The sequence below is a fragment of the Pygocentrus nattereri genome, chromosome 6 (assembly GCF_015220715.1).
Source record: "Pygocentrus nattereri isolate fPygNat1 chromosome 6, fPygNat1.pri, whole genome shotgun sequence".
Taxonomy (NCBI): Eukaryota; Metazoa; Chordata; class Actinopteri; order Characiformes; family Serrasalmidae; genus Pygocentrus; species Pygocentrus nattereri.
Window position 1 is genome coordinate 28,055,898 of NC_051216.1, and position 25,979 is coordinate 28,081,876.

A 25,979-nucleotide genomic window follows, 5' to 3' on the forward strand; every position below is an offset into this window, starting at 1 on the left:
GCAGGTGTTACAACACATACATAGTTATTGACAGTGGTAATAACAGCCAGTAGCACATTGCCAGAGTAGATTTAGGGACTGCTGGAGTAAGGAATTTATTTTCAGGGAATATAAAGACAAAATTGTCTCCTTTGTATGTGTGGGAACCATGGCAGTATTTGAAAAATACAGCATTTGGCATCATGCTTAAATGAGCATTGAATTAAGTATTGTTTGCAATATATTGTGTTGCACTTATATATTGTATTTTATTGTATTGCACTGTGTATTGTAGTTTATTGTTGAATGCACTGTATGTTGTAGTTTACTGTATTGTATTATATTGTACGGCACAGAGTTCTGTGTTCAACTTTTGTTCCTAGCAGTATATGAGCTCAGTACTGTCTTTTTCCCTAACCTATTGGTAACTAGCAAAGATACTTTCTCAAGCACTTCTTGTAAGTCGCTCTGAATAATCTGCTAAATGCTGTAAATGTAAATGTTAAATGGTCTGAAGCTTTCCACATGTAGTGACTGTGCAAAAATATGAGACTAACAAGCTAGCTAACTAGTTACAAGCTAGCTAGTTTCGGTTCCGGCGCCACTCGAGTGGCAGGCCGTTACAGCAGCTCGTTCTTTTTACTTTTTTTTTCTGCTAACAGACGCCTTGTTTATTTATTTCTATAGTATATCTTATATTTTGTATGATGCACATCTTTGTCTACATACTGCTCTTTATCTCCTTACTGTGTATTCTGCTGTAACAATGCAAATTTCCCCCAGTGGGATAATAAAAGTCTATCTTATCTTATCTTACGTTATCTTTTTTTTTTTGGCCCCCCAAGGCAGAAGGTTTAGGCACCCTACATATAGACCCATATTTAGCTCTGCTAAGTGTGCAGAGTGTTTGTAGTAGATATGAAATGCATGTAAAGCTATGACTAAATGCTGTACGGTACAGATGTTTTATGAATGAAAGGCTGTAGATAAACACTGTATGGTAGAAATATGTTAAATGAAAAGCTGTAGATAAACGCTGTATGGTATAGATGTGTTATAAATGAAAAGCTGTAGATAAATGCTGTATGGTATAGATGTGTTATGAATGAAAAGCTGTAGATAAATGCTGTATGGTAGAGATGTGTTATAAATGAAAAGCTGTAGATAAACGCTGCATGGTATATAGGTGTTATAAATGAAAAGCTGTAGATAAATGCTGTATGGTATAGATGTGTTATAAATGAAAAGCTGTAGATAAACGCTGTATGGTATATAGGTGTTATAAATGAAAAGCTGTAGATAAATGCTGTATGGTATATAGGTGTTATAAATGAAAAGCTGTAGATAAACGCTGTATAGTAGAGATGTGCTGTAAATGAAAAGCTGTAGATAAATGCTGTATGGTAGAGATGTGTTATAAATGAAAAGCTGTAGATAAACGCTGTATGGTAGAGATGTGTTATAAATGAAAAGCTGTAGATAAACGCTGTATGGTAGAGATGTGTTATAAATGAAAAGCTGTAGATAAACGATGTATGGTAGAGATGTGTTATAAATGAAAAGCTGTAGATAAACGCTATATGGTAGAGATGTGTTATAAATGAAAAGCTGTAGATAAATGCTGTATGGTAGAGATGTGTTATAAATGAAAAGCTGTAGATAAACGCTGTAAGGTAGAGATGTGTTATAAATGAAAAGCTGTAGATAAACGCTGTATGGTATAGATGTGTTATAAATGAAAAGCTGTAGATAAACGCTGTATGGTATAGATGTGTTATAAATGAAAAGCTGTAGATAAACGATGTATGGTAGAGATGTGTTATAAATGAAAAGCTGTAGATAAACGCTGTAAGGTAGAGATGTGTTATAAATGAAAAGCTGTAGATAAACGCTGTAAGGTAGAGATGTGTTATAAATGAAAAGCTGTAGATAAATGCTGTATGGTAGAGATGTGTTATAAATGAAAAGCTGTAGATAAACACTGTATGGTAGAGATGTTATAAATGAAAAGCTGTAGATAAACGCTGTATGGTAGAGATGTGTTATAAATGAAAAGCTGTAGATAAACGCTGTATGGTAGAGATGTGTTATAAATGAAAAGCTGTAGATAAATGCTGTATGGTAGAGATGTGTTATAAATGAAAAGCTGTAGATAAACGCTGTATGGTAGAGATGTTATAAATGAAAAGCTGTAGATAAACGCTGTATGGTAGAGATGTGTTATAAATGAAAAGCTGTATATAAACGTTGTATGGTAGAGATGTGTTATAAATGAAACGCTGTAGATAAACGCTGTATGGTAGAGATGTGTTATAAATGAAAAGCTGTAGATAAACGCTGTATGGTAGAGATGTGTTATAAATGAAAAGCTGTAGATAAATGCTGTATGGTATAGATGTGTTATGAATGAAAAGCTGTAGATAAATGCTGTATGGTAGAGATGTGTTATAAATGAAAAGCTGTAGATAAAAGATGTATGGTAGAGATGTGTTATAAATGAAAAGCTGTAGATAAACGATGTATGGTAGAGATGTGTTATAAATGAAAAGCTGTAGATAAATGCTGTATGGTAGAGATGTGTTATAAATGAAAAGCTGTAGATAAATGCTGTATGGTAGAGATGTGTTATAAATGAAAAGCTGTAAACGCTGTATGGTAGAGATGTGTTATAAATGAAAAGCTGTAAACGCTGTATGGTAGAGATGTGTTATAAATGAAAAGCTGTAGATAAATGCTGTATGGTAGAGATGTGTTATAAATGAAAAGCTGTAGAAAAACGCTGTATGGTAGAGATGTTTTATGAATGAAAAGCTGTAGATAAATGCTGTATGGTAGAGATGTGTTATAAATGAAAAGCTGTAGATAAATGCTGTAAGGTAGAGATGTGTTATAAATGAAAAGCTGTAGATAAACGATGTATGGTAGAGATGTGTTATAAATGAAAAGCTGTAGATAAACGCTGTAAGGTAGAGATGTGTTATAAATGAAAAGCTGTAGATAAACGCTGTATGGTATAGATGTGTTATAAATGAAAAGCTGTAGATAAACGATGTATGGTAGAGATGTGTTATAAATGAAAAGCTGTAGATAAACGATGTATGGTAGAGATGTGTTATAAATGAAAAGCTGTAGATAAATGCTGTATGGTATAGATGTGTTATAAATGAAAAGCTGTAGATAAACGATGTATGGTAGAGATGTGTTATAAATGAAAAGCTGTAGATAAACGATGTATGGTAGAGATGTGTTATGAATGAAAAACTGTAGATAAACGCTGTAAGGTAGAGATGTGTTATAAATGAAAAGCTGTAAATGCTGTATGGTAGAGATGTGTTATGAATGAAAAGCTGTAGATAAAAGATGTATGGTAGAGATGTGTTATAAATGAAAAGCTGTAGATAAACGATGTATGGTAGAGATGTGTTATAAATGAAAAGCTGTAGATAAATGCTGTATGGTAGAGATGTGTTATAAATGAAAAGCTGTAGATAAACGCTGTATGGTAGAGATGTGTTATAAATGAAAAGCTGTAGATAAATGATGTATGGTAGAGATGTGTTATAAATGAAAAGCTGTAGATAAACGCTGTATGGTAGAGATGTGTTATAAATGAAAAGCTGTAGATAAACGCTGTATGGTAGAGATGTGTTATAAATGAAAAGCTGTAGATAAACGCTGTATGGTAGAGATGTGTTATAAATGAAAAGCTGTAAACGCTGTATGGTAGAGATGTGTTATAAATGAAAAGCTGTAGATAAGTGCTGTATGGTAGAGATGTGTTATAAATGAAAAGCTGTAAACGCTGTATGGTAGAGATGTGTTATAAATGAAAAGCTGTAAACGCTGTATGGTAGAGATGTGTTATAAATGAAAAGCTGTAAACGCTGTATGGTAGAGATGTGTTATAAATGAAAAGCTGTAGATAAACGCTGTATGGTAGAGATGTGTTATAAATGAAAAGCTGTAGATAAATGCTGTATGGTAGAGATGTGTTATAAATGAAAAGCTGTAGATAAATGCTGTATGGTAGAGATGTGTTATAAATGAAAAGCTGTAAACGCTGTATGGTAGAGATGTGTTATAAATGAAAAGCTGTAAACGCTGTATGGTAGAGATGTGTTATAAATGAAAAGCTGTAAACGCTGTATGGTAGAGATGTGTTATAAATGAAAAGCTGTAAACGCTGTATGGTAGAGATGTGTTATAAATGAAAAGCTGTAAACGCTGTATGGTAGAGATGTGTTATAAATGAAAAGCTGTAAACGCTGTATGGTAGAGATGTGTTATAAATGAAAAGCTGTAAACGCTGTATGGTATAGCTATGCAATGAATGAAAAACTGTGGATACATGCTGCTTCATATCGGTGTTTGTTGAGGAGTGTGCTTGTGTGTTTATTATGAAGCATTTCGGTTCAGAGGCCATGTTCATTTCACTGAGAGCTAAAAAAAAGAGCCTGCCCTGCACAAAGAGCCCATTCAAAGAACTCTGTGCCTCCATCCATTCATATAAGTCTGTGATGAGGTAAAGATTTTCTTTTTCGAATGGATACATGAAAGGAGACATTGTATATGAGCTTGCCCTGCGATGGACTGGCGACCTGTCCAGGGTGTATCCTGCCTTCCGCCTGATGACTGCTGGGATAGGCTCCAGCACCCCCCCGCGCGACCCTGAGGAAAAAGCGGCTTGATGGATGGATGGATGGATGGATGGATGGATGGATGGATGGATGGATGGATGGATGGATGGATGGATGGATGGATGGATGGATATGAGCTGGACATACTCATGGATGTTGATCAGAATGATGGCCACGTTTTTTTTTTGTTTTTTTTTTTCTTTTTGGCTAGCTATGCTTTTTGTTTCTGTCTTTCTTTCACATTCCCTCAGTCTCTTTCTATCTCTGTCTTTCTCTCCCTCTATATCTTTGTTTGTGAATGAACTGCTGTGTAGACTTGAAGCTTAAGGCAGCCTCTGGCACTAATGAACATGACAGGCTTATTTATCACATTTTAACAGCTCTCCTGAGGTCTAAACCCTACTGTCTTAGCGCAGTGAGAGATTGTCGCTCTGTAATCTGCCTCATGGTACATACTTTAAAATCATTGTAATGTTGTAATAAGCCAGAGAGTCTAAGGGTTTATTTTGTTTGTTGTGCTTACTAATATATGGTGTTCTCTTATTTGCTGGAAAACTAGCTAACTTTTCCCATATGTCTACATCCTTTCAGATAAACTAAGCGTTTTGCACTATAATTTGACCGAATGTAGACAGAACTAAAATAGTATGGATAAATTCATTTATTCTTGTTAATCTACTATAAAATTATATGGAGTCTTTTTTCATCTCGCATCTGATTTAGGTCATCCCATAACATGTTGTTTGAGCACCTCCACATAGGCTTTAACCTAGTGTTAACCCAAAAGAAGGAAAAGTAATATGGTTTAAATAATGTCACTAATAAATCAAATAATTAGGTCGATTACTTTTAAATTCCCACAAAACAAGACTTCATGCAGCAGTTAATATCATCAAGTTCACATACAAACTCAAATGTGGTATGGATTGAAAGTTTGGAACTTGGATTGTCGACTGGTGGAGCATGATTTGGTTGTTGACCAATTTTAAAATGCTCAATAGATGATCAAATACATACAAAATATATTTTACATGTCTTATTTTATTTTATTAGTTTGACAAATCATTATTGCTTAAGCATATAAAGTTAACTGTTGTTGCCATTTGTTTATGTTAGGTTGTTTATCTTGATCTTTGTAAGCAAGCAGTGTGATGTAACTGGGTTTCTGCAAGTGCTAGTTGTGCATGTTTGACAGAATTTCTGCAGATTACTAGGAGCTACAGGATAGATTAGAAACAATATAGTATAACAGTATATCCAGCTGTTATCACTGTTAATGACTATGACTAAGGGTCAGTCGTTAACTTAATGGCTTTGCCTCTTTCTTGCCCACTTATCTAGTTTTGTCTGGTTTGTGTATATAGTGAAGACAACATAAGAGCATATTTCTGCTCCGTTTCTTTCTCTCTCTCTCTCTCTCTCTCTCTGTCTCTCTCTCTCTCTGTCTCTCTCTCTCTCTCTCTCTCTGTCTCTCTCTCTCTCTCTGTCTCTCTCTCTCTTCGTCTCTCTCTCTCTTCCTCCCCCTCTCTCTCCCTAGCTCGCTATTTATGTAGCTATCTGTATATCCTTCCACATGTGCTGCTCACAAACCATGCAGAAATAAAATTGTTTCAGCTGCATATTACTTCCTATAGCAAAGAAAAGCAGAGCTTGTACTGAATGCCTCAGCAACACTTCAGACGCTCGGGGTCAAGATTTGTTTGTGCCATAGTTGTTTTATTGCCATTTTGTAAAAGGTAACATAGGGTAGAGGGGGACCTTCTGTTTACCCCAGCTCATCCTGTTTAGGATCTATTTGGCTGGCAATTTAAGCCCCTTCAGTCCATATGCCTCAATCCCCAAGAGCACCACAAACTCAGAGGCTATTGATAGTTTTCATATCCATACACAAAAGGTCCTAGGTTCTGTTTGACTTCATTTTTTTATGACTCTTCAGGGATGCCTTGGGGCTCTCTTAGTCCATGAGCATTACTAAAGGATAGGGAGGTGAGGTAAAGTTCAGCAGTGTTAGACTAGGGTAAATCCCATTGAACAGGAAACAGAGTTAATCAGCCTTGGCCCGAGGCCAAGTGTGGGGTATATTGTCATATATTTGTATTTCATACGGCAAAATAAGTTAATGCTTCTGCATAAATGCAAAAGCTAAAGATCAAACTACATTTGCATTTAGCCATTTGGTTCTTAGTCATGCTCTTATTTGGAGTGACTTGCAATAAAACGTGCAAAGCTTAGAAAGCAAAATGATAAAGTAAACAGACAATCTGAAAGGATTTATACTCTAAAAGACAAGAGTCTTATCCTAGCTTGATCATAATCCACTAATCCAAACACACATACACGTGTATGTAAAGGGTATGTGTACTGCTTATCCTGCTTAATACAGCTTGGACTCTCCCTCTTTGAACAATCACACGCACCCTTCCAAATCTGACCTTACTGGGGTCAGCTGTTGCCTTGACAATGCCTTTAGCAGCAGATGCTTGGAGGTCAGCCTGACTCCTTACACGCTTCGACCTCTGAACCCTCTGGTTAGTTTGCTGCTCAGATGGCACAGGGTCTGGCAGATGTTTTGAGATTGTGTTCAGATTTTTTCACCCTAAAGGGCTCTCTATTGAACTGGCTGTGTTTGTTGTTACATTCAGTCACATACGATGGCATTTGAGTGCAGTGCTCTGATCAGCAGCCTTATGCTCAGTCTCATCTGTCAAATAAACCAGCAGGAATAAAGCCTTGTTCCATTGGCATCAAGTGATGAGTCAGTGCAGATAGCCAGGCAGATATTACTTTAGTACCAGATGAGCTGAATTAGCACTAATTGCAGTTAATTTCCAGGAGGGCTGCAGAATATGGTGTACCATAATATCGCAACATCTGCCATGATAGTGCTGATGAAGCAAGAGTACTGTACTGTGGGAAAGTCAGAGACCATTCATTCATTCATTTCTTTTATTTCAAGTAATAACAACCCTTATTTTAGCACCAGGAAAAAACAGAAAACATAGTTTAAAGAAAAATGCACAGAAAAATTAACTTAATAAACTATCTTAATAAACTTAATAAACTTTTTTTTGTATTTAGTCTGTCCACTATTTGCTTTTATTACAGCTTCCATTCCTTTCAGGAGGCTTGTTCTCAGTTTTCTAAAGAAATTTACTGGGATATTTTTTATAAGCTCTGGAACCAAGATCTGTCTTAGAAATTGGTTGCATTTTCTGCTACTCACAATTTAAGTAATCCCAAATACATGCAGTGATGAGGTCTGGATCCTTCTTTGTTTTATTTGCAGTTTTATATATTTTCTATTTCATTTTTCTCAGTAATGTGGTCTTTACAGCTACACATCATTTCAGACTCAGTGTTGAGTTGTCTTCTCACAGTGAAAAGATAGACTGAAACGCCTACAGATTTTTTTCTGATCTGAAGCTTGAAGCTTGATTTTCTCAAAGATGAGAGCTTTAAGTACTGTTTGTTACAGTTTTGGTGGTCTGTCAGGTCTTGCATGGTTGTTAGGAGTCACATTTCTTCTACAATTTTCATTTAAAACTTAAAAAAAAAAAAAATTCTTTTACTTTCCTTTGACTTTCCCTTCCTTGTGGATTATCTTGCATCTAATCTTTTCAGAAACCTCTCCTGAAAACATGAATAACTTGCACATACTGGTCATTTTGACTGGAAATGAAATAAATAGGGTTTGGTCTCTGGTTCAAGGGTTATCTATTTATTTTACAGTACTATGGAAAGTATGCAAAAGTCAATTACTGAATATGTACTCTGTGCATCCTGGCCCGTCACTGATGTTCATGTTAATAGGATCAAACAAACAGAATCGTCAGTGGTCAAAAATAATGTATAATGCATAATGTGTAATCACATCACATCACAAGCTCATTAATATGCTTTAGCTATACTGGGAACTACAGTATATAGTAAATGCAAAGTGTAGCAGGGTAATTACAGTATGTTCTTTTTTTTCATATCATGCAGCCCTTCTGCCTTGATTCTCTTTCTAATCATATACATTTTCATTGCTAGATTAATAAAAGTTTTTGAATAAATTCTCTTAGGTGTAAATCATGACTCAAATTTTCAAATTTTGCAATATTTGTCCAAAAAAGAAAACCCTGAGATAAACTTTTTCTTAAGCAAACCCTATTTTCTGCTAGAACACTAGCAGAACACTTGTGATTGTTAGATCATGTTAAGCATGATTCTCTTTTTAATGCTTTTGCTTTAGATATCGAGAGCTAGTTGAGACCATTCTGACAGACAGGAGGAAGCTCTCAACAGAGGAGAAGTGCCACCATGTTCTCCAGCACTGTAAGCTTCAAGGATGGCAGGTATGTACACATTTCTTGCTCTCTACTTCCTCTCAGCAAAATACCTATACAACCCATGCCTGAGTTTGGAGTGCATCCTTCTTCCATCAGATGGGCGTGAGCAAAGTGTTTCTGAGGTACTGGCAGGCTGATCACCTGAATGACCGCTGCCATCAGTTGCAGAGGAAGATCATTACTTGCCAGAAAGGTAATACCAGAAACCAAGAGCACATTTTTTTTGTTGTCTGTTGTAGTGTTCACTTGCTAAAGCATACGTGTATGTGCATCTTTGTGTGTATGGCAGTGATGCGTGGCTGGCTGGTACGGCAGCGTATATGTCGCCAGCTGAGTTATCAGCAGAAGGAGCAGTGCAATGTGCAGCGGTTCCTGCAGGGGGCAGAAGACCTGGGCCTGCGCATTTACGACAGTCTGGTCATTCAGAACGCAGCCGATATTGCTCGTGAAAATGACCGCCTACGGGGCCACACCAGTGTACCACTGGGGGAAAGGCCTGAACCTGTGGGCAAAGAGGAGGACTCACCCAAGAGGTAAGCAATTATCATCATTTGTCATGAAAAGAAGGATATTAGACATGGTACACAATGTGAGCAAACGTTTGTAGTTTCTTCCTAAATTAAGAGTTTTTAAGGGAGTTAAAAGGTATTTTAAGGGATTTTGTCTCTCTCTCTGCTGTAGCATCCTCTACTCTTCTGAAAAGGCTTTACACTACATATGAATCGTTGGGACATTGCTGTTAGGATTTGGATGCATTCTTCCAGAGGTCAGGTTTTGATATTAGATTAGTTGTGGATTGCAAACGCCACTCCAGCTCATCCCAAAGCTATAGCGTGGTGTTCTATCACTCCCGTGAACACAGTTCTACTGCTGCACAGCCAAATGCTGGGGAGCTTTATACCTCTCTGGCCAACTCTTGGCATTTGGCATGGTGACCATAGGCTTATATGTAGCTGCTCCAGTGTGTCCCATTCTGTTGGCATCATTTTACAGAGCTTATAAAAATCACAATTGAATGCCTTTGTCAGCAATGGGTGCAGTAGTGGTGTCTGGATAGTTTTGGATGTACAGTGTATGAAATGGATAGCTGATGATTTCTTTGGAGAATGAGCAGATAGTGGTGGGTTTTCATGGAGCATGTGATCACTGTATCCTATACATACTGTAACCCAGAGAGTTTTAACAGGGACCAAATAGAAGAACACTGCAATAAGTGTTCCAGCATTTGACAAGAGACAGCTGAAGATGTCCTCCATTCTTTTCTTTTTTTTTTTTTTTTTTTCTTCTTCATATCATGGGAGGTCTCCAGCTGCAGCTTTTGTCTTTTGTTCCTAATGCTGTACAGTGTTGACTTACATATGAATCTGGTTCATCTTAGCTATGCAGACACAATGACGTCCCTATGAAAATGTTTTCTGCAGCTCTGCTTTGTCTATTGCATACAGATAACAAGCTGTCTTCACTGTAGCCAGACTTGTGAAAGAACTCTGAGAAGGATGACGTTACATAATCCAAAGCACAAGATTCTGTAACAAGAGTTTATACGAAAAAAAAACACCACAGTTTATGAGAGGTTTTATGATTTCTCCATGTCCTTGGCAAACATTAAAAGGACATTTGCCAAAGATTGCTTGCTTTTGATGTCATTGGCAATGGTCGCACTTGTGTGTGTGCATGTGTAAACCCAAACTTTGCTCATCCTCTTAGTTCGAAAATGACTCTCTAGTCATCTAGTGTCTCAAGGATGATTGTGCAGTTGCTTGTCAATAGCCCTTAATATTATTAAAAATCACTTTCTTAAATAAAGCAAGATGATGCACAATCTTCTCATTAAGGCACAAATCAGATTCTTTGTTTTCTTTTGGTTTATCAACATATATTCCAATGAGATGCGCTCTCTCTCTCTCTCTCTCTCTCTCTCTCTCTCTCTCTCTCTCTCTCTCTCTCTCTCTCTCTCTCTCTCTCTCTCTCTCTCTCTCTGCCTGTCCTCTTATTTCTTTATCACTATTCAGTGTGTGAACAGATGAGGGAACTGCTGTTAAAAAGGGTGTGACCACTAAGCACCTTGCTGCCAATCAGAGAAGGATAAATCTACCCTGTATGGGAAATCCCTTTAGAGTGTTACGTTTCTCCAACCCCCACGACACGCAAATACACACACACTTCCCTGAGAACCAACAGATGGCAGTCCCAGATTAAAGGGGAAATAGCAGACAAGAGTGTGCATTTCATACCATGCTAGGGAAAACTGTAGTATAATCAACAGATAAGCTATTTAGCTATTCAGTTTCATCTTCTGTCACTGGGCTCTATAGTACACTGTTGATCTTTTCTAAAAAAGGCCACACATAGAGGAGGGTGAATGCTCAAGTGACTTAATTTTCTTTATATTGAATCTGCTAGTTAGTGAAATGCTCTCTCCAGCTACCCACAGAAAGCTGTGCCCCTCTTTGACATGCCAGATTTGTCTGGTCAGCTTGATATCTCAGTATTGATTCTACTGAGGCTAATGCTGATCTTACCTCATTTAGCAGCTGGTTAGCACTTTTCCTGCCTGCAGCACACTATGATAGTGCATGCGGTTTCTCCTCTTTAACGGAAATGAAGAGTCATGGACAGAAAGAAGTGAGCAGTGTATAAATATATCTGAGTAAATGTGTTAAAATTAAGTTGCTTTAAGCATCCAGAACTGCTCCGATTCTGAACTAATGTGAACCCAGCAGCTAATGTGCTTTGCTTTAATCAGCACAACACAGAAACATCCAGCATCTGTATTTCTACAAAAGACTCAGTCACAGTATGTAGAGCACACAACTGCTTGCAAAAAGCAAGAAATAGGGTTCACGCAGACAGAATCTTATCAAAATTGAACTGTGAAAATCACAGTAGTTGTGGACAGCTTGGATAGATGGCCCAAACATAGAAAGAGCCTCTGAGATTATGGCTTCCCAGCACGAAGCATAGAAGCTGCACACTTCATTTTAAAAGCACTTTACTTCACAGAGAAACATGTTTATTGCAAAAATAATTTAGTGATTGGTCAAAATTGTGAGCTTTGGCAAATGTCATCTCAAGTCAATGTTTATTTATATAACGCGTTTTACAGCAGGCATTGTTGTAAAGCAGCTTTACAGAAAAATCTGGAACCAAGCCTCCATGAACAAGCCAACAGCAGCAGTAGCACGAAAAAAACTCCCTAGGAGTAAAAAGAAGACATCTTAAGAGGAACCAAGACTCAAAAGAGGAATCCATTCTCCTCTGGTCGACACAGGATAGCAAGCAGTGACACGAGCAATATGAACAGAGAATTAGGTTTTACCATTAGTATACAATATTAAAATACAGAGAAGGGGAAAATAGTTTGAATATCTGCAGCATCAGGAGGGTCAGTTCATGTAGGTGAGGTTTGAATTTAATACTTTTCTAAGGCTGTAATATAAAATTTTTAAAAATGTATTTACAAACATCCAAGTGACATATGAATTAATGTATTAATGACAAATGATGTGAGTGTTTATGTTGTAAAAGATAGAATAAGAGAGAAAAATAATGTGATCAGTAGATGGATTCCATTAACAATGTTGCATTACAATGTTGCATCATATTAATTTGAATTATTATAAAAACATAGTCGTCTGTGTTTTGCTCTCAGGCCTGTGGAGAAGAGTGGGAGGGTGAATGATGCAGCAAGCCGTGGAGGGAGCCGGACGCTAAGACACTTCCGCTCCAGCTCTGTGCCCATCCCCCTTGCCATAGACAACTTGGTACATTCCAGTTTTGGGCCATCAGTCAAAGCAGCCCTACAGACAGTGCCCCATACCAGTGAGGAGGGGGGTGGTGGAGGGCTCTCATCACCACGGAAACAGCCTCCGCCTAAACCTAAAAGGGACCCCAACACTCGTTTAAGTGCATCTTATGAGGCAGTGAGTGCTGGTCTGAGCATCGCTCCCAAAGACAGTCCTGTTGAGGGCCAAGCCTCGCCTTCTGGGAGCCCCCCTAAAACTCAGCTCTCTCCCACTGACCGTACGTATAATGCTATCACACCCATGTGCAGAAATGCTTGTTAATAACTGTGGTTAATGATTCAGCTCCTCTTCGTGTGTGTGTGTGTGTGTGTGTGTGTGTGTGTGTGTGTGTGTGTGTCTATATATATATATATATATATATATATATATATATATATATATATATATATATATCAGTGCAATTAGCAACAACCTATGTTTGCCACCTCTCTATGATTAGTGAAACTTGTATTTACTGTATGACTTTTAACCCTTAAATGCATAAATGTTTCTCTAACCATTTGCACATACCTCAGGTTGTTACTGATCTGACCTTATCCAACACAGATATGTAAGACTGTAACTGATGTAAAAAAAAATGTATGGTTGTTTAGGAAAGGGTTTAGTGTGAAATCTCACAGTTCACTGCAGTTCAGTTAGATTTGATTATTCTGAAAGGATTTAGAATTGGATAATGAAGATGTAGATTGTAGAAAAAAAGCATTTGAAAATTAATTGAGAGTTGTATTATGGCCAGAAAATGAGCAAGAAATGCATTATGATCCATATTTATACTAAATATGTTTCTCTTCTTTCTCTGCTTTATTTACTTTCTGGCTGCAGCTCTCTCCAAACCTCGTCCTCACAGTGACGATTACAGCACCATGAAGAAGATCCCCCCTCCCAAACCTAAGCGCAGCCCCAACACAAAGCTGACTGGCTCCTATGAGGAGATTTCTGCTCCTGCGCCAGTGCGCCCCACTGACATGAAGCTGGCATGCCTGGCACGTGGTGGGCACCTCCTTGGCCTGGTACAGAGGGCGGCATCTGAGGATGGCCCACACTCAGCCATGCTCAGCCTGCGCCCAGGCCATGATGAGGAGGATGTCTATATAGAGATGGTGGGTGCCTGGAGGGCTATGAACCGGGCCGATTCCCGCAGCCCGGAGCAGAGTGAAGCTGTTTATGAGGAAATGAAGTACTATCCACCCGAGGAGGGGGTAGCCGTCCCACAAGCCAAGACTGAGGTATGCGAGCCTGCTCCTGTACCATCCCAGATTCTGGAAACTAAGCGGCCAGTGGCGCTCTTAGACCACCCCAATGCGCTGGTGGTGCGACAGCAAAGCAAGGATGGGACAGCATGTGACATTCCGGCTCCTTTCCCAAACCTCCTGCCCCACAGGCCCCCACTGCTGGTGTTTCCTCCTTCCCCAGTCACCTGCTCACCTGCCTCGGACGAATCACCCCTCACCCCTCTGGAGGTGAAGAAGCTACCCGTGTTTGAGACCAACCTCAACTACTCTAGCCAGGATGGTGGCAGCCCACTCTCGCCCCAGTACACCCGCCAGAGAGCTGACTCCTCACCCAGCCTCTCTATCCTAATGCCAGACAAATCAACCCCGCCCTTGACTCCACCCCCTCCTCCTCCAATCCCTCCCTCAGTTCCACCTCCTCCATATCGTCCACCTTCACACTTCCCTTTCCCACCTGAAGCCAACTTCCTCGCCCTGACTCGGGCCACCTCAGTAGCCAACACTGATTCCCCTAAACCGTCCCATAAAGGGGGTCACGGTCTAGCTGAGACGCCTCCGGGCAGCGCCAAGCCCCCATATTCCCCAGTAAAGTCATCCCGTCCAGAGCCGCGCAGGGCCCACTCCTGCTCCTCATCACCTCTGCTCTTCAATCCGGCCAATGGGAGACCACTCACCAGCCCCTTGGATGAGCTCAACACCCTCTTCAGCTCAGGGCGCAGCCTGCTACGCAAGTCCACCACCGGGAGGAAGATCAGAGATAGCGGTGTGTCTGTGTGTGTGTGTGTGTGTGTGTCTGTGTGTGTGTCTGTGTGTGTGTCTGTGTGTGTGTCTGTCTGTGTGTCTGTCTGTGTGTCTGTCTGTGTGTCTGTGTCTGTGTGTGTGTGGGTGTGTGTGTCTGTGTGTGTGTGTGTGTGTGTGTGTGTGAGAAAACCCCCTAAAGAGTATTATTCATGGGTCTTCAAGGCACATGAAGAAAGGGTAGAGATCTGGTCTGGTCAATAGATCTACTCCATTTTAAAGGCATTTTCCCAGTTCCATTTTGGTCACATGTGGAGACACTTTTGAGGGCTGTTGCAATATGCTTTTATTGAAAAGGCAATGGTTTCACTCCTTTCATCAAAAACTCACTGTTGACGTAAAAAAAAAAAAGCAGACATTTATAGCAAAAGCCCTGGCGCTCTTTGAACCAACTGTAAAACTGAAGTCAGCAGGCCGAGGCTTGGCTGTAGGCTTTATCTGCTGTGGGAAACTAGTGTTACCACACTGCAGCAGCCCTGTCAAATCCCCTGCTGGCTTGCCACTACAGTGGGTCTCCCACACACACATCCAAACAACCCTAAATGTCAGTGGTGAAATATGCATTTATATATAAATGCATATTATAAATCTGCCTCTCGCTTACTCTGCATAATGGTGAGGTTGCTTAACAGCCCATCAAAACTGATGCTTTAATCATGAAAAGACAAAAAATAAGAGATAACAGACTGCTCTCAGAATAACATAGGATGTAGTGTATGTGTTGGGGGGGAGGTCAAGAGTTGGTTCTCTTGCCGTGTTGAACCCACCGTCCCCTCCCTCTGTTAACCTTTGAATTTAATTAAAGATGCTTTAGCCCCATGCTGCTCCTATCACATGGATTTATGAGCATCGGTTCACCATGACCCTGACCACGCCTTGGCTTCCCTCCCTGTGTATATGTGTGTGTGTGTGTGGGAGTTTCAGAATGTTACAAATCCTTAAAACCATACACCCCTTACTTTAAATCTTTTAAATCTTTCTTAGAGGTTTCTATATGTGTCTATGTTAGTAAGTATAGCACTTTATTTCCAGTGGACTGACTTGTCTGTAACCAACAGCTCAGCATTCTCCACATAACATTTGTGTTTTTATACACCAAAAAAAAAATTGCAATTCATATTTACATGACCATTTTCCAGTCTCTCTTTATTTCTGAGGATTAAACAGGCTATTTCGTTACTGTGCCTTTAAGACTGATGTAAGTACATGCCTTCTTTTCTGATTGACTGCTTCATACTATGTGTAAAAAGCAGTATGGGCTGGTACACTCCTTGTAACTTCAACATGAATAATTGGGGCTGAACTTCAATAGGCTGAATATGGAGATATATATACATTATGTAGTTTTTGTGACATATATTTAAAGTAATCATCATTAACTCACCTGCACTTCATTATTGATCTATCTGTAATGCACACTGCACTTCATACAGTTCCCCCTAGCTGAATTACATGTTTTTGCATGTTGATTTTCAAAGTGAAAATAAGTACAAATTCTCTACAGAGAACATACTACCGCACATTGTAGTACACAATTACTGTTTATTTGCTGAATTTCACATATTGCAAAAAAACATAAAAAGGAGCCTGTGCAACAGCTTTGGAAGTTTTAATATTTTATGTATCATGTTTTACTATGTTAAACTCAGCAAGTATATACAAACTCTGCACTAAAATGTACCTAAAATGCCAGATTTAAGTTTCATCACTGTAGAAACCAATTAAACATGTCATTTGACTGGGGGTGTTTAAACTTTTACATACAAGTAGATATGGATTATATTATGAACTTGTTTTAAAATGCAAATCAATCCCCAATAAGGTGTTAACACTGCATTGCATGTCCATAGTTGGCTTATTATTTTATGTTTATTGAATGCTCAAACAGTCTAACATATTGTGTATCATCAAAGTGTACAAGGGTTTCATAAGGATTGAAGGAGTTCATATCCCTGTAATCATATACATACACACTCAAGCCCACTGGAGTTGGTATGCTCTTCCTTTACTATTCTCATTTTCCTGTGTGAGTCTCCAATAATAAGCATGAACATGATAATCCAGGCTTGGAGGCCCCCCCACCACTGCAAAGTGGAGGGGCTGGAGGGGCACAGGGGGTATTAGCACAAGATCCATGAATATTACATGAGCAGGAGATGATGTAGCTATGAAATATTAAATATGAAGTCTCCCATTCTGCTGATGAGTGTGGGTCATTCCATAGCCAAGTGTGTGAGATTCCCTGGAGAAACGTGTGTGTATGTGTGACACCAAAGAGGAGGAAATGACTCCTTGAATTACTGTCCATGTGCATGTGCATTAATCGTCACAACATATGTGTCATCTTTGTCAAGCTGTTTAAAGGCATGTATCATGATCCCATCATAGCTATCGCTTTGGTACGCTCACTTATTACAATCTGTTAATCTGTTTCCCTGTGCAAGATGGGCAAGCATCAGATAGACATCACTACCTTCTATGCTCTCACAAACATAGTTACATAGTATTCTCTGTTTTGTATTATGTAGTGTTTGTCCTCACTGGGCCAGCATTGGTAAAATGCTGTATGTCATTCTGACATCTGTCAGTGAAACCTACAGGGAGAGGGCATGCAGAGAGTTGTGAAGAGCCCCAGACAATGCTCAGGTTCAGCCTCTACTTTATTAATGATATTACCTGTCAGTCATCTTGAGTGAAAGGGCTGTCCTGTGGGGTGTCATGTTCCATGCAATATTTGATCCCCTCTGTGGTTAAAATACAGAGAGATCAGAGAAAAGGGATAATTAATATTAATATTAAAATTGGTTCTGAAGGCCATGTCTGGAAAAGCTGGTTCTACACTGCATAATTCATTTTAGTCCACAATTTGCCTCTTCCAACAAATTTTCACAATCTGATGTAATTTTTCCAGGTCGGAAGCTGGATCAGCTTCTTGTTTATGTATAAAAGCACAAACAGATCTACACAAGTTTAGCTTGGTTTGTACATGATAACAGTGAGCTCTGGGGTTTTGAGTACTTTTTAATAGCTGAAACACATTATTTGTGTAATACCAATACCTTGTAGTCTTATTGTCTAGTTGTGTGCCCTCAGGACATAAATACACCAAATTCCCTAGAAGACTGATGTTTTTGAAATATGCGTATATAGTGTATGTCCAACTGAAGAAAATTCAGTTTTTATTTGACCTCTAACTGACATCAAGCTATATATGATTAGTAGCTAGAATAAGTTTGTGTCACTATTTCATCACATATCCAACATTGTTAGAAGGTCCTTTGAAACATATATAGAATCCTGTTTATCAAACAGCTGTCCAGTTAAACAGTTATAAATGTTGAATTACCTCTGTGTCAAGTTTAGACCTTGTTTGGACCTCCAGTTGGTGCAGAATTAGAGGTCACAAGAGCTGCCTGTGAGTATGCTGTAATGGAAACAGGGCTGATGGCAGTGTTTTGAAGGGGCAGATGACCTCTGTGCTAAATCCATCTTGGTGGCCATCAGATCCAAGCAGGCCTGCATGCCACACGGCTTAACGCCAGCCCCTCCTGCTTCCGCTGCTTTCTTCTCTGGCGTCAGCATGGGACCCGCATCACTTGTGCAGCTGCTGCATCTTGGGCCCTGTGTGGCTGGAGACAGCAGGTGCTAGCCTCGCATTCCGCTTACTTCCGACCATCACATCAAACTCATCACATGTCGTGTGTGGAGACTGAAGCCAGGGGTCACTGTATTGTTCTGCTGATGTGTATCAGAAGTTGCAGATGTTGGTCAGAAACTGCAGGGATGTTTTGGAGATACGCTGAAAGGCATACATCTTGATGATCTGTGTCCTTGATTGCTTTTTTTCCATTTTTGCAGGTTTCTCCAACTCCAACATGAACCTGCCAGGAAGAGAGGAACAAGGCCCCACCTCTTCTTCCCCACAGTTGCAGGACAAAAACGCCAATAACCACACCTCGCCCAACTCCCCCAGCCCCGCTCCCATCGAGAATGGCAACCAGATCTCTAACGGTAACTGTAATGGTCAAGGGTAGTATAGATAACTGGGCCTAAATGAAAGTGGTGTAAGTCACTCAGTCATAGAGAGTCTCCACTTCAGAATGAAGAAGCTCATGTGGAGACCTTAAGGAAGGTCCAATATCAATGTATCAGTTGAAATATAAAATGAATATCAGAGCAAATATTGAAATAATAAATACCCCCAGTGTCCAGTGTGGAGGAAATCTTAGATCTGTTGGCCCCGAGTTGCATACGGTCAAATCTGATCCTAAATTGAGCAAATTTCACTGACATTATCGTTTTCATCACATCTGTTTGAAGCATTTCATACACTGCAATAATACAGCATCATTTTAGTAAAATAATCACACTATACAATTGCATTATTCTACGACCTTAATAAATGATATTACACATTTTATTCTTTCTTGTCGCTGTAATTTTAACACAACGTTTGGTAGGGAGAGCAGTGGACCCCCTGCTCAACCTCAAACCCCAATGCTCAATCTCAAATCCGTCTTCAGGCACAGCCATTGGCTCACAGGTTGCTGAATGCTGTTGTTTTATTGACTGAAACATCTGTAAATCTGTTGCTGAAACATCTCCAAAACGTGCGGTGTTCTTCATATAAATGATATGTAAATGAGGTAATAGTAGACATGCACTTGATTTCACGCACAAAAGCTGGCCAAATAAATAATCATAATGGTGACAGATAAAAACATGATTCATGTTCATTGGGCAAATAAACAGGTTAAATATGAAGGGAAACATCTGTTCCTCGAAAGTATTTGGCCTTGCACTGGGGGGATGTGGTTATCCACACGTGTTCAGGCAGCTTAGCCTTGACCCAGCTGACCATGACACACAGAGGAGGAAAAGAGTAATGGAGACAGGTCTGTTTGTGGGGTTTGTTGGGATGTTAGAAAGAACGAAGGAAAATGTGCCTGAGAAAGAGAAAAAGTGGCAGAATGAGGGCAGGAATGTAGAGACACAGAGAATGAATGAGTGAGTGAGTGTGTAGAACACATCCGGAGCAAGGTTAGAAAGAGGCAGTGGGGACAGACAAAGGGAAATGAAGTGAGCTGACCCAGAAGCTATCATTGAGGCAGTGTGTGATCAGTGTGAAAGGCCCTGGAGTTGATAAAGTGCTCTCACCCTAAGAGCCATCAGTCCAGCCAGAGTCTTTTTCTGTGTCTCACTCTGTCAAACACTTACTCCATCTCCTGCACTTACCTTTTGTGCCTTCAGTGAGGCTAAGATCTCTATGGGTAAGGTAGTGGCTTCTTTACCCCAAGCTACAGGAAGCAAGAGGAAAAATTAATGTGTGAGAATGATCTAGCAGTTAGGCCCTTTATCACTTTATCCCTGTAGGTTTTACTGATTTCCTAGCCCCTTAGGATAAAAATTAATTTGTTATTGATTTTAGTTTTTTTTTTTTTTTTTTATTTACGATTGTTATAAATTGTGATAAATTTCAACAATAAGCATGTATATCACTTAAATTGTATTGAATGCTATTTTGTATGTGCATTTTGAATGACAATGTTCAATGTGTAAAACCTGCTCAACAAAATCTTTGAAAAATGTACATGAAAAATATATATAAAAATATATACAGACAATTTTCCTTGAATAAATCTGTTTTAAATAAGCAGACTATATATTGATAGTGCAGACATATGTGGATGGCTAGTTTTCAACAAGATACTATACACACAAATGAGTGAGCAGACCGTTAAGTGATTAGGGAAAAACTTTCATATAACAATACGTTTCTTACCGTCTGAACAGGGACATTAGAAGATGAGGGACACCACAAGTCAAATGCATCCAGTGCCTCCACACTACACAGACATATGGACAGCCATCACACTCAGGTAAAGTATATCTGAATTTGTCATTAAGGTTTACAAGTTAAAAATACTAAATAAAAGGGTCCAAATTTTGTTTGAACATGTTAGTCCTCCAGTCATGCATTACTAAGTTCTTCCTCAGCCAAAGTTACACAGTGCAGATAAGTTCATGAATAAATATGAAGTTCTTTCCTTCAAATCTAACATCTTCCAATTACTGAGAAAATGTTTTGCACATGTTGTGCTTTCTATTTTGCAAAGGAGCATGGATCAGTATGGAACAATAAGTATGCTTATTGTATGCTATTAAAATCCGGCTTGTAAGATTATTCTAGATCTAGGCTTCAAAATTTACCCTATAAATCCAAAGGTTTGGAGACATATGCTCCTCCAAAAGTTCATCTCAAATAAAAGGGTATTCATAGGTAGTTTGGGGTCAGGTACTAATATTGGATGATTAGTTCTGGATCACAGATGGCTATTAATTTGTATCTGGATCACTCCAGCTCATCTCAAAGGTGCTGGATGATGATCCATTACTTCAGAGAATAGGGTTCCACTGTTGGGGAGATTTATATCCCTCTACCTTGGCATTAGACATGGTAACCTTAGGTTCATGTGCAGCTGCTTTTTATGGAGATTATACAAATTGTGTCTGCGCAGTTGAAAGTATTTGTCAGCAGTTAGTGCACATTAAGGTATCTCTAGTCGTTAATTAGAATGGGTGTCTGGATACTTTTGGAAATATAGTGTAGCTATCAATACACATCAGCTCTCTCCTATCCGGTTCTCTGGGGTAGTGAAGGTTTCCTCTGACCCCTCCAAAGGCACAGGTAATCTTGGGTAATGAAAGTGAGAGTGTCTCGTGGGTCCTCTCAGACCCAGCACTCTGCCAGATGAGTTGAGAGGGAGCTTATCTGGAGATTACGTTCACTGCTATATCACTCAATCCAGTGTAGACAGAGCCCAGGAATAGGAGCAGTGTTCCCCAGCCACATATCCACAGCGCACACACACACACACACACACACACACACACACACACACACACCCAGGCCAAAGCTATCACTCTGTCCCCCTCGTCTGCCCAGCTCCACTTCTCACTGTCTTATACACACACTGCGTGCTGAGACTAGGCTAATGCTCACATTGGATTAAACCTTAATGAAGCTACATGACACAAAGTTTCCACCACAGTATCAACATCTCTCTCTCTTTATCTCTTGCTCTCTCGTGTTTCTACTTTTTGCATGGATTACAAGTGATAAAATGTTTTATGTAGTGACATTTCCTGTCAGAAATCAGTTGTTGCATGAGTATTGGTTAAAAATAGTTGTGTTTGATATGTACATCTATACTTTCATGTTAGTTGCATTTTGTGTATCTTTGTCTTTACTAACTTCCCCAAAATAAAAAAAATTATTATTTTACATGTTTTTTTCCCCATGAAAGAGCATATTTCTCTGCTGTACAGAGCTGTTTGAATCCTTTCCATTAGAAAGGCTGCAATCTTTTCTCTATTTGTAAGAGCCCAAAAAAGTAGCAGGGTTCTTTTTAGAACACTTTCTATTCAATGCAGCTGTACCTCTCCACCATGCTGTTTGTGCTTGTTGTAAAAGGAATGTGAGAGAAATGTGTCACAAGATGCTAAATTTATGCATATATGTATGTTTCCTGGAAAAAATGACTTTCCATGGAAGGTTTTCCAGACATTTCAGGTATTGACAAACTTTTTTTACACTAAAGTTAAATAGAAAAAGGTTTTGCCAACATTTATTAAATATTTCCAATAAGTTGTTTCCATAGCCTACATTGGCAAACTCTTAAACATTTTCAGAAAAAAAATCTTTCAGTGGAAGTACAGCTTAATTCTCTGTCTTTCTCTTTCTTGCTCTTTTGCGCTTTTTTTCTTTTGTCCATTTCTCTCTGTCTCTTTTTCATTTCTCTCACTTTCTCCTTGTCTCACTCTTGCCTTCTCACTCCCTTTTTCTCTTTTTTTCTCTTCTTTGTCTCTTGTGCTTTCTTTCTTTCTTTCTTTCTTTCTTTCTTTCTTTCTCCTTCTCTCATTCTCCCCATCCTCTCTCTCACTTATCTAGTCTCTGACATCTTTACTGTAGTCAAATAGAAAAGGGCTATCCAAAAGGTGCTGAGATTCTGTATGTGAGAAGGTCTGTCATAAAAATTATAAAATAAAATAAAAAACAGTCGACATTGTCAATGTCCATGTGGTGGCATGTAGCTGTGCGATTGAAATGCCTGTTAGGCACAGATGTGGGCTGAATATCAGGTTGAATTCTAACATCTGGGATCTGGGATTGCATGACATATGTGCCATGACAAGTGTGACACCTGTCATATATAATATGTGGCTTATAGCCGGAGACCTAAATCAGTTTGAGCTGAATGTTCCCTATCTGCCATGTTGGCTAGTGGATTTAGGGCTTCAGCTGTGTCATTTATAGCATGTCATATGCTGCACATCCTGCATGCAATGGCTGTGTCACAGAAGAAGATGGGCAGGTGATAAGGCTATTTTAAGAGCACTGAAGAAGTGGACAAACGTGTAGGATGTGATGATAGGGGTCATAATTAATGGTCAGATATGGTACATGCAATCATGCTAACCCTCTTAGCAGAATTACACAAGACATGTTTACATGATGATATTGAGGACAGGTCATATTGTGACTTGCTGACAGCCTGGATAGAGTGTTCGTGATGGGTGACAGTCAAATGCACATTGCATAAGCCTCGTTGCTATGGAGAGAATGTACAGGCTAAAGGACAGCCCACGCCCCTTCATACAGAAATGACTTTACAATATAATGACTGAACATTTGCAAAGCCGTGTATACAATGCGTGCCTTATACATCTCTGAAAGTTCCTTACCCACACATAAACAAGGGAGAGAGACAGTAACGGTTATATACCTTTATAGTGACAGTGAGGGAGTGTGTGTGTATCTGTCTGTGGCTTTGTGTGTGATATCCAACAGAGGCTGCTGTCTGTCTAGACCTCCCTGCTGTGGGCCTCGCATTATGCTTTATGACTAAGCTGTAATGATTTATGAGCATGTGCACTATATAGGTCACTTTGCTCTCTCCAGCACTTAGGTGTTCTTTCACATAATGTGTGTTTGTCTAGTGTGCCAACATGGGCCACTTGTCATTGAATGTAAAACACCACATCAGTTAAGCAGTTATCATGAGCCATAATTACTGTAGTATACCTGAGTGGAGAGGTCACTCTGAGGTAGTATTGTTAAATGAGCCCGTAGGTACAGAGCAGTGGGTTGTTTATCTATTATAAGAAGATCGTAATGTGTCCTACTTTTTCAGTGATGGCCACAGTGGCCTGTTTCCAATCTAGTACAGTTCATCCTATGTTAAGATTGAATTTAGCCTGCCGTTATTCTAATGAACAGGCAAAAACATTGTGTAATCACATAGCCTGCGTCTTATGTAAACTCCTAACAGGTGCCTTCAGTGTGAAGCAGCTACAGGTATGTTTGGGGAGTAATAAGCTGTGAATTTGTCTTTCTCTTTTTGTTTACTTAAGTGTAAATTAAGTGTAAAAATTGTGTGTTAATTATACTCCTCATGAACTCATTAAACACCTGCTGTATGTGAGTTATACTTATTAACTCATGTATGAGTGTATATGTTTATGTCCAGAAGTTTATAGACACCTTCTGAATGAAGGGTATTATTAGGCATATATGTTGCTGCAAGGATTTGTTTGTATTTAGCTACAAGAGCATTAGTGAGATGAGGTACTGATGTTGGATGATTAGTTCTGGGTCATAAATGCAACTCCAGCTCATTCCAAAGAGATTCTCTGGTGTGTCATCACTCCATGAAACAACAAAAAGATCTATCTTTGAACTGTTAAACAACAATACAAAATGACATTTCATTGTTTTTGTGATTTGTGACTTTTTTTTTAAAGAAATAATTTTAATATCTAAAGATTGTTAAACTATGCTGCAGAAACAGCCTGTTTTAAATTTGTTGTTTACTGTCACAAGAACCAAATTATTTAAATACATCCACCTATTCCGTTGTTTAGCTCTGCCAGTTCACTTTGAAGATCTGAGGAGTGTTTAAGCTCTGAAGGCTTTTTGAATGATGCACAATACAAAACAGCCAATTAAACAAAGCTTATTTATCGCATACACATCTCAAAGGTCCAGTAACAGCTGGCTTTATTATAAGAGATAAAAAGAGGTTCGGAAAATGTTTTTTTGCAGCTGTTAGGACAAACAGTTTGTCTCTTCATTTTTGGGCTGCCCCTTACATTGTTTCAAAATTTCATGATGAATAGACCAATAAAAAGAAAATGAAAATTACTTGGACTAAATATCCTTCTCCTGTAGAGTTACCCCATTACAGATAAAAGTATTTGTTGAGCAATAGTATATAAAAATGAATTATAACTTTGTACCTCAAGGTAAAATTAAAATACAACAAAAATACAGGATTTAGGCCAAACAAAGAGTCTTCTACTCTCCAACTGAAACTCATGTACCACTGTTTGTTGTGTTATTTTAGGAGGCGTATTGAACGTTTCACTAGTGATACTTAAGCCTGGCCTACCTCTAGGGACACTCAATGCCACAAGTTCTCCAGTTTCCAGATCCCCTTCAACCCTCTATCCTCTTTCTCAGTCACATGATAGGGTCGGGGTCACATGACTGCCCGGAAACCAGGAAGTACTTGGCCGGTGGAGAGGCAGGGACATGGCCGTAAAAGGCATTTTAAATGATAAACATGTCTTACAGTCATGCACATCTCCTGCACTTTAAATAAAGCTTTAATTATTCAAGTGGCCAATGAAATATTCACAGGTACAGAATTGCCCCCTACAGAGGTAAGCGATCCAAACTCAGGTGCTCTGAAACTGGACACTTTTGTACTGAGCTACATAAGCTGGAGAGTATTCTCCTTCACGGCTACTGCTCAGCCCTGCTAGTAACTTTATACTTGCTCTTAAAAGCTCAATCGTCTGTGCCAGGTAGACACAAATGCAACATTTAGAGAAGCAAATACACTAAAGTAATGTGCTGTATAAATAAACTGTTTTCAAATTGGCCTTTCAAACCACATTCAGAACTAGCTCACTACTACAGAACATTTTACTTTTAGCTTTGGTGTTGGTACCTGCATCAGAGCAAGACAAAAAAAGGCGTAGACTGAGCAGATATTTTAGCTATTATCAGTGCGCATGAATGTAACTCAATAAGCCTACATCTTCTTAAAGACTCAACATTGGTATGCTGGTACATGAATACACGAAAATAAGAACAGAGGAAATGAAAGACAGCACATTGTAGTATAAGGC

General features: G+C 39.1%; 1 protein-coding gene across 5 annotated transcripts in view; it reads left to right on the plus strand.

Moving 5' to 3' along the window:
- myo16 (myosin XVI) overlaps positions 1 to 25,979 on the plus strand; it is a 226,034-nt gene that overhangs the window by 188,341 nt on the left and 11,714 nt on the right. For all 5 annotated transcript variants that reach the window (XM_037539483.1, XM_017704691.2, XM_037539482.1 and 2 more), the window contains exons 28-34: positions 8,851 to 8,953; positions 9,044 to 9,140; positions 9,237 to 9,480; positions 12,600 to 12,970; positions 13,576 to 14,748; positions 18,642 to 18,794; positions 20,577 to 20,662. In XM_037539483.1, coding sequence (XP_037395380.1) covers positions 8,851 to 8,953; positions 9,044 to 9,140; positions 9,237 to 9,480; positions 12,600 to 12,970; positions 13,576 to 14,748; positions 18,642 to 18,794; positions 20,577 to 20,662 — 2,227 coding nt within the window. The remainder of the gene's footprint in view (positions 1 to 8,850; positions 8,954 to 9,043; positions 9,141 to 9,236; positions 9,481 to 12,599; positions 12,971 to 13,575; positions 14,749 to 18,641; positions 18,795 to 20,576; positions 20,663 to 25,979) is intronic.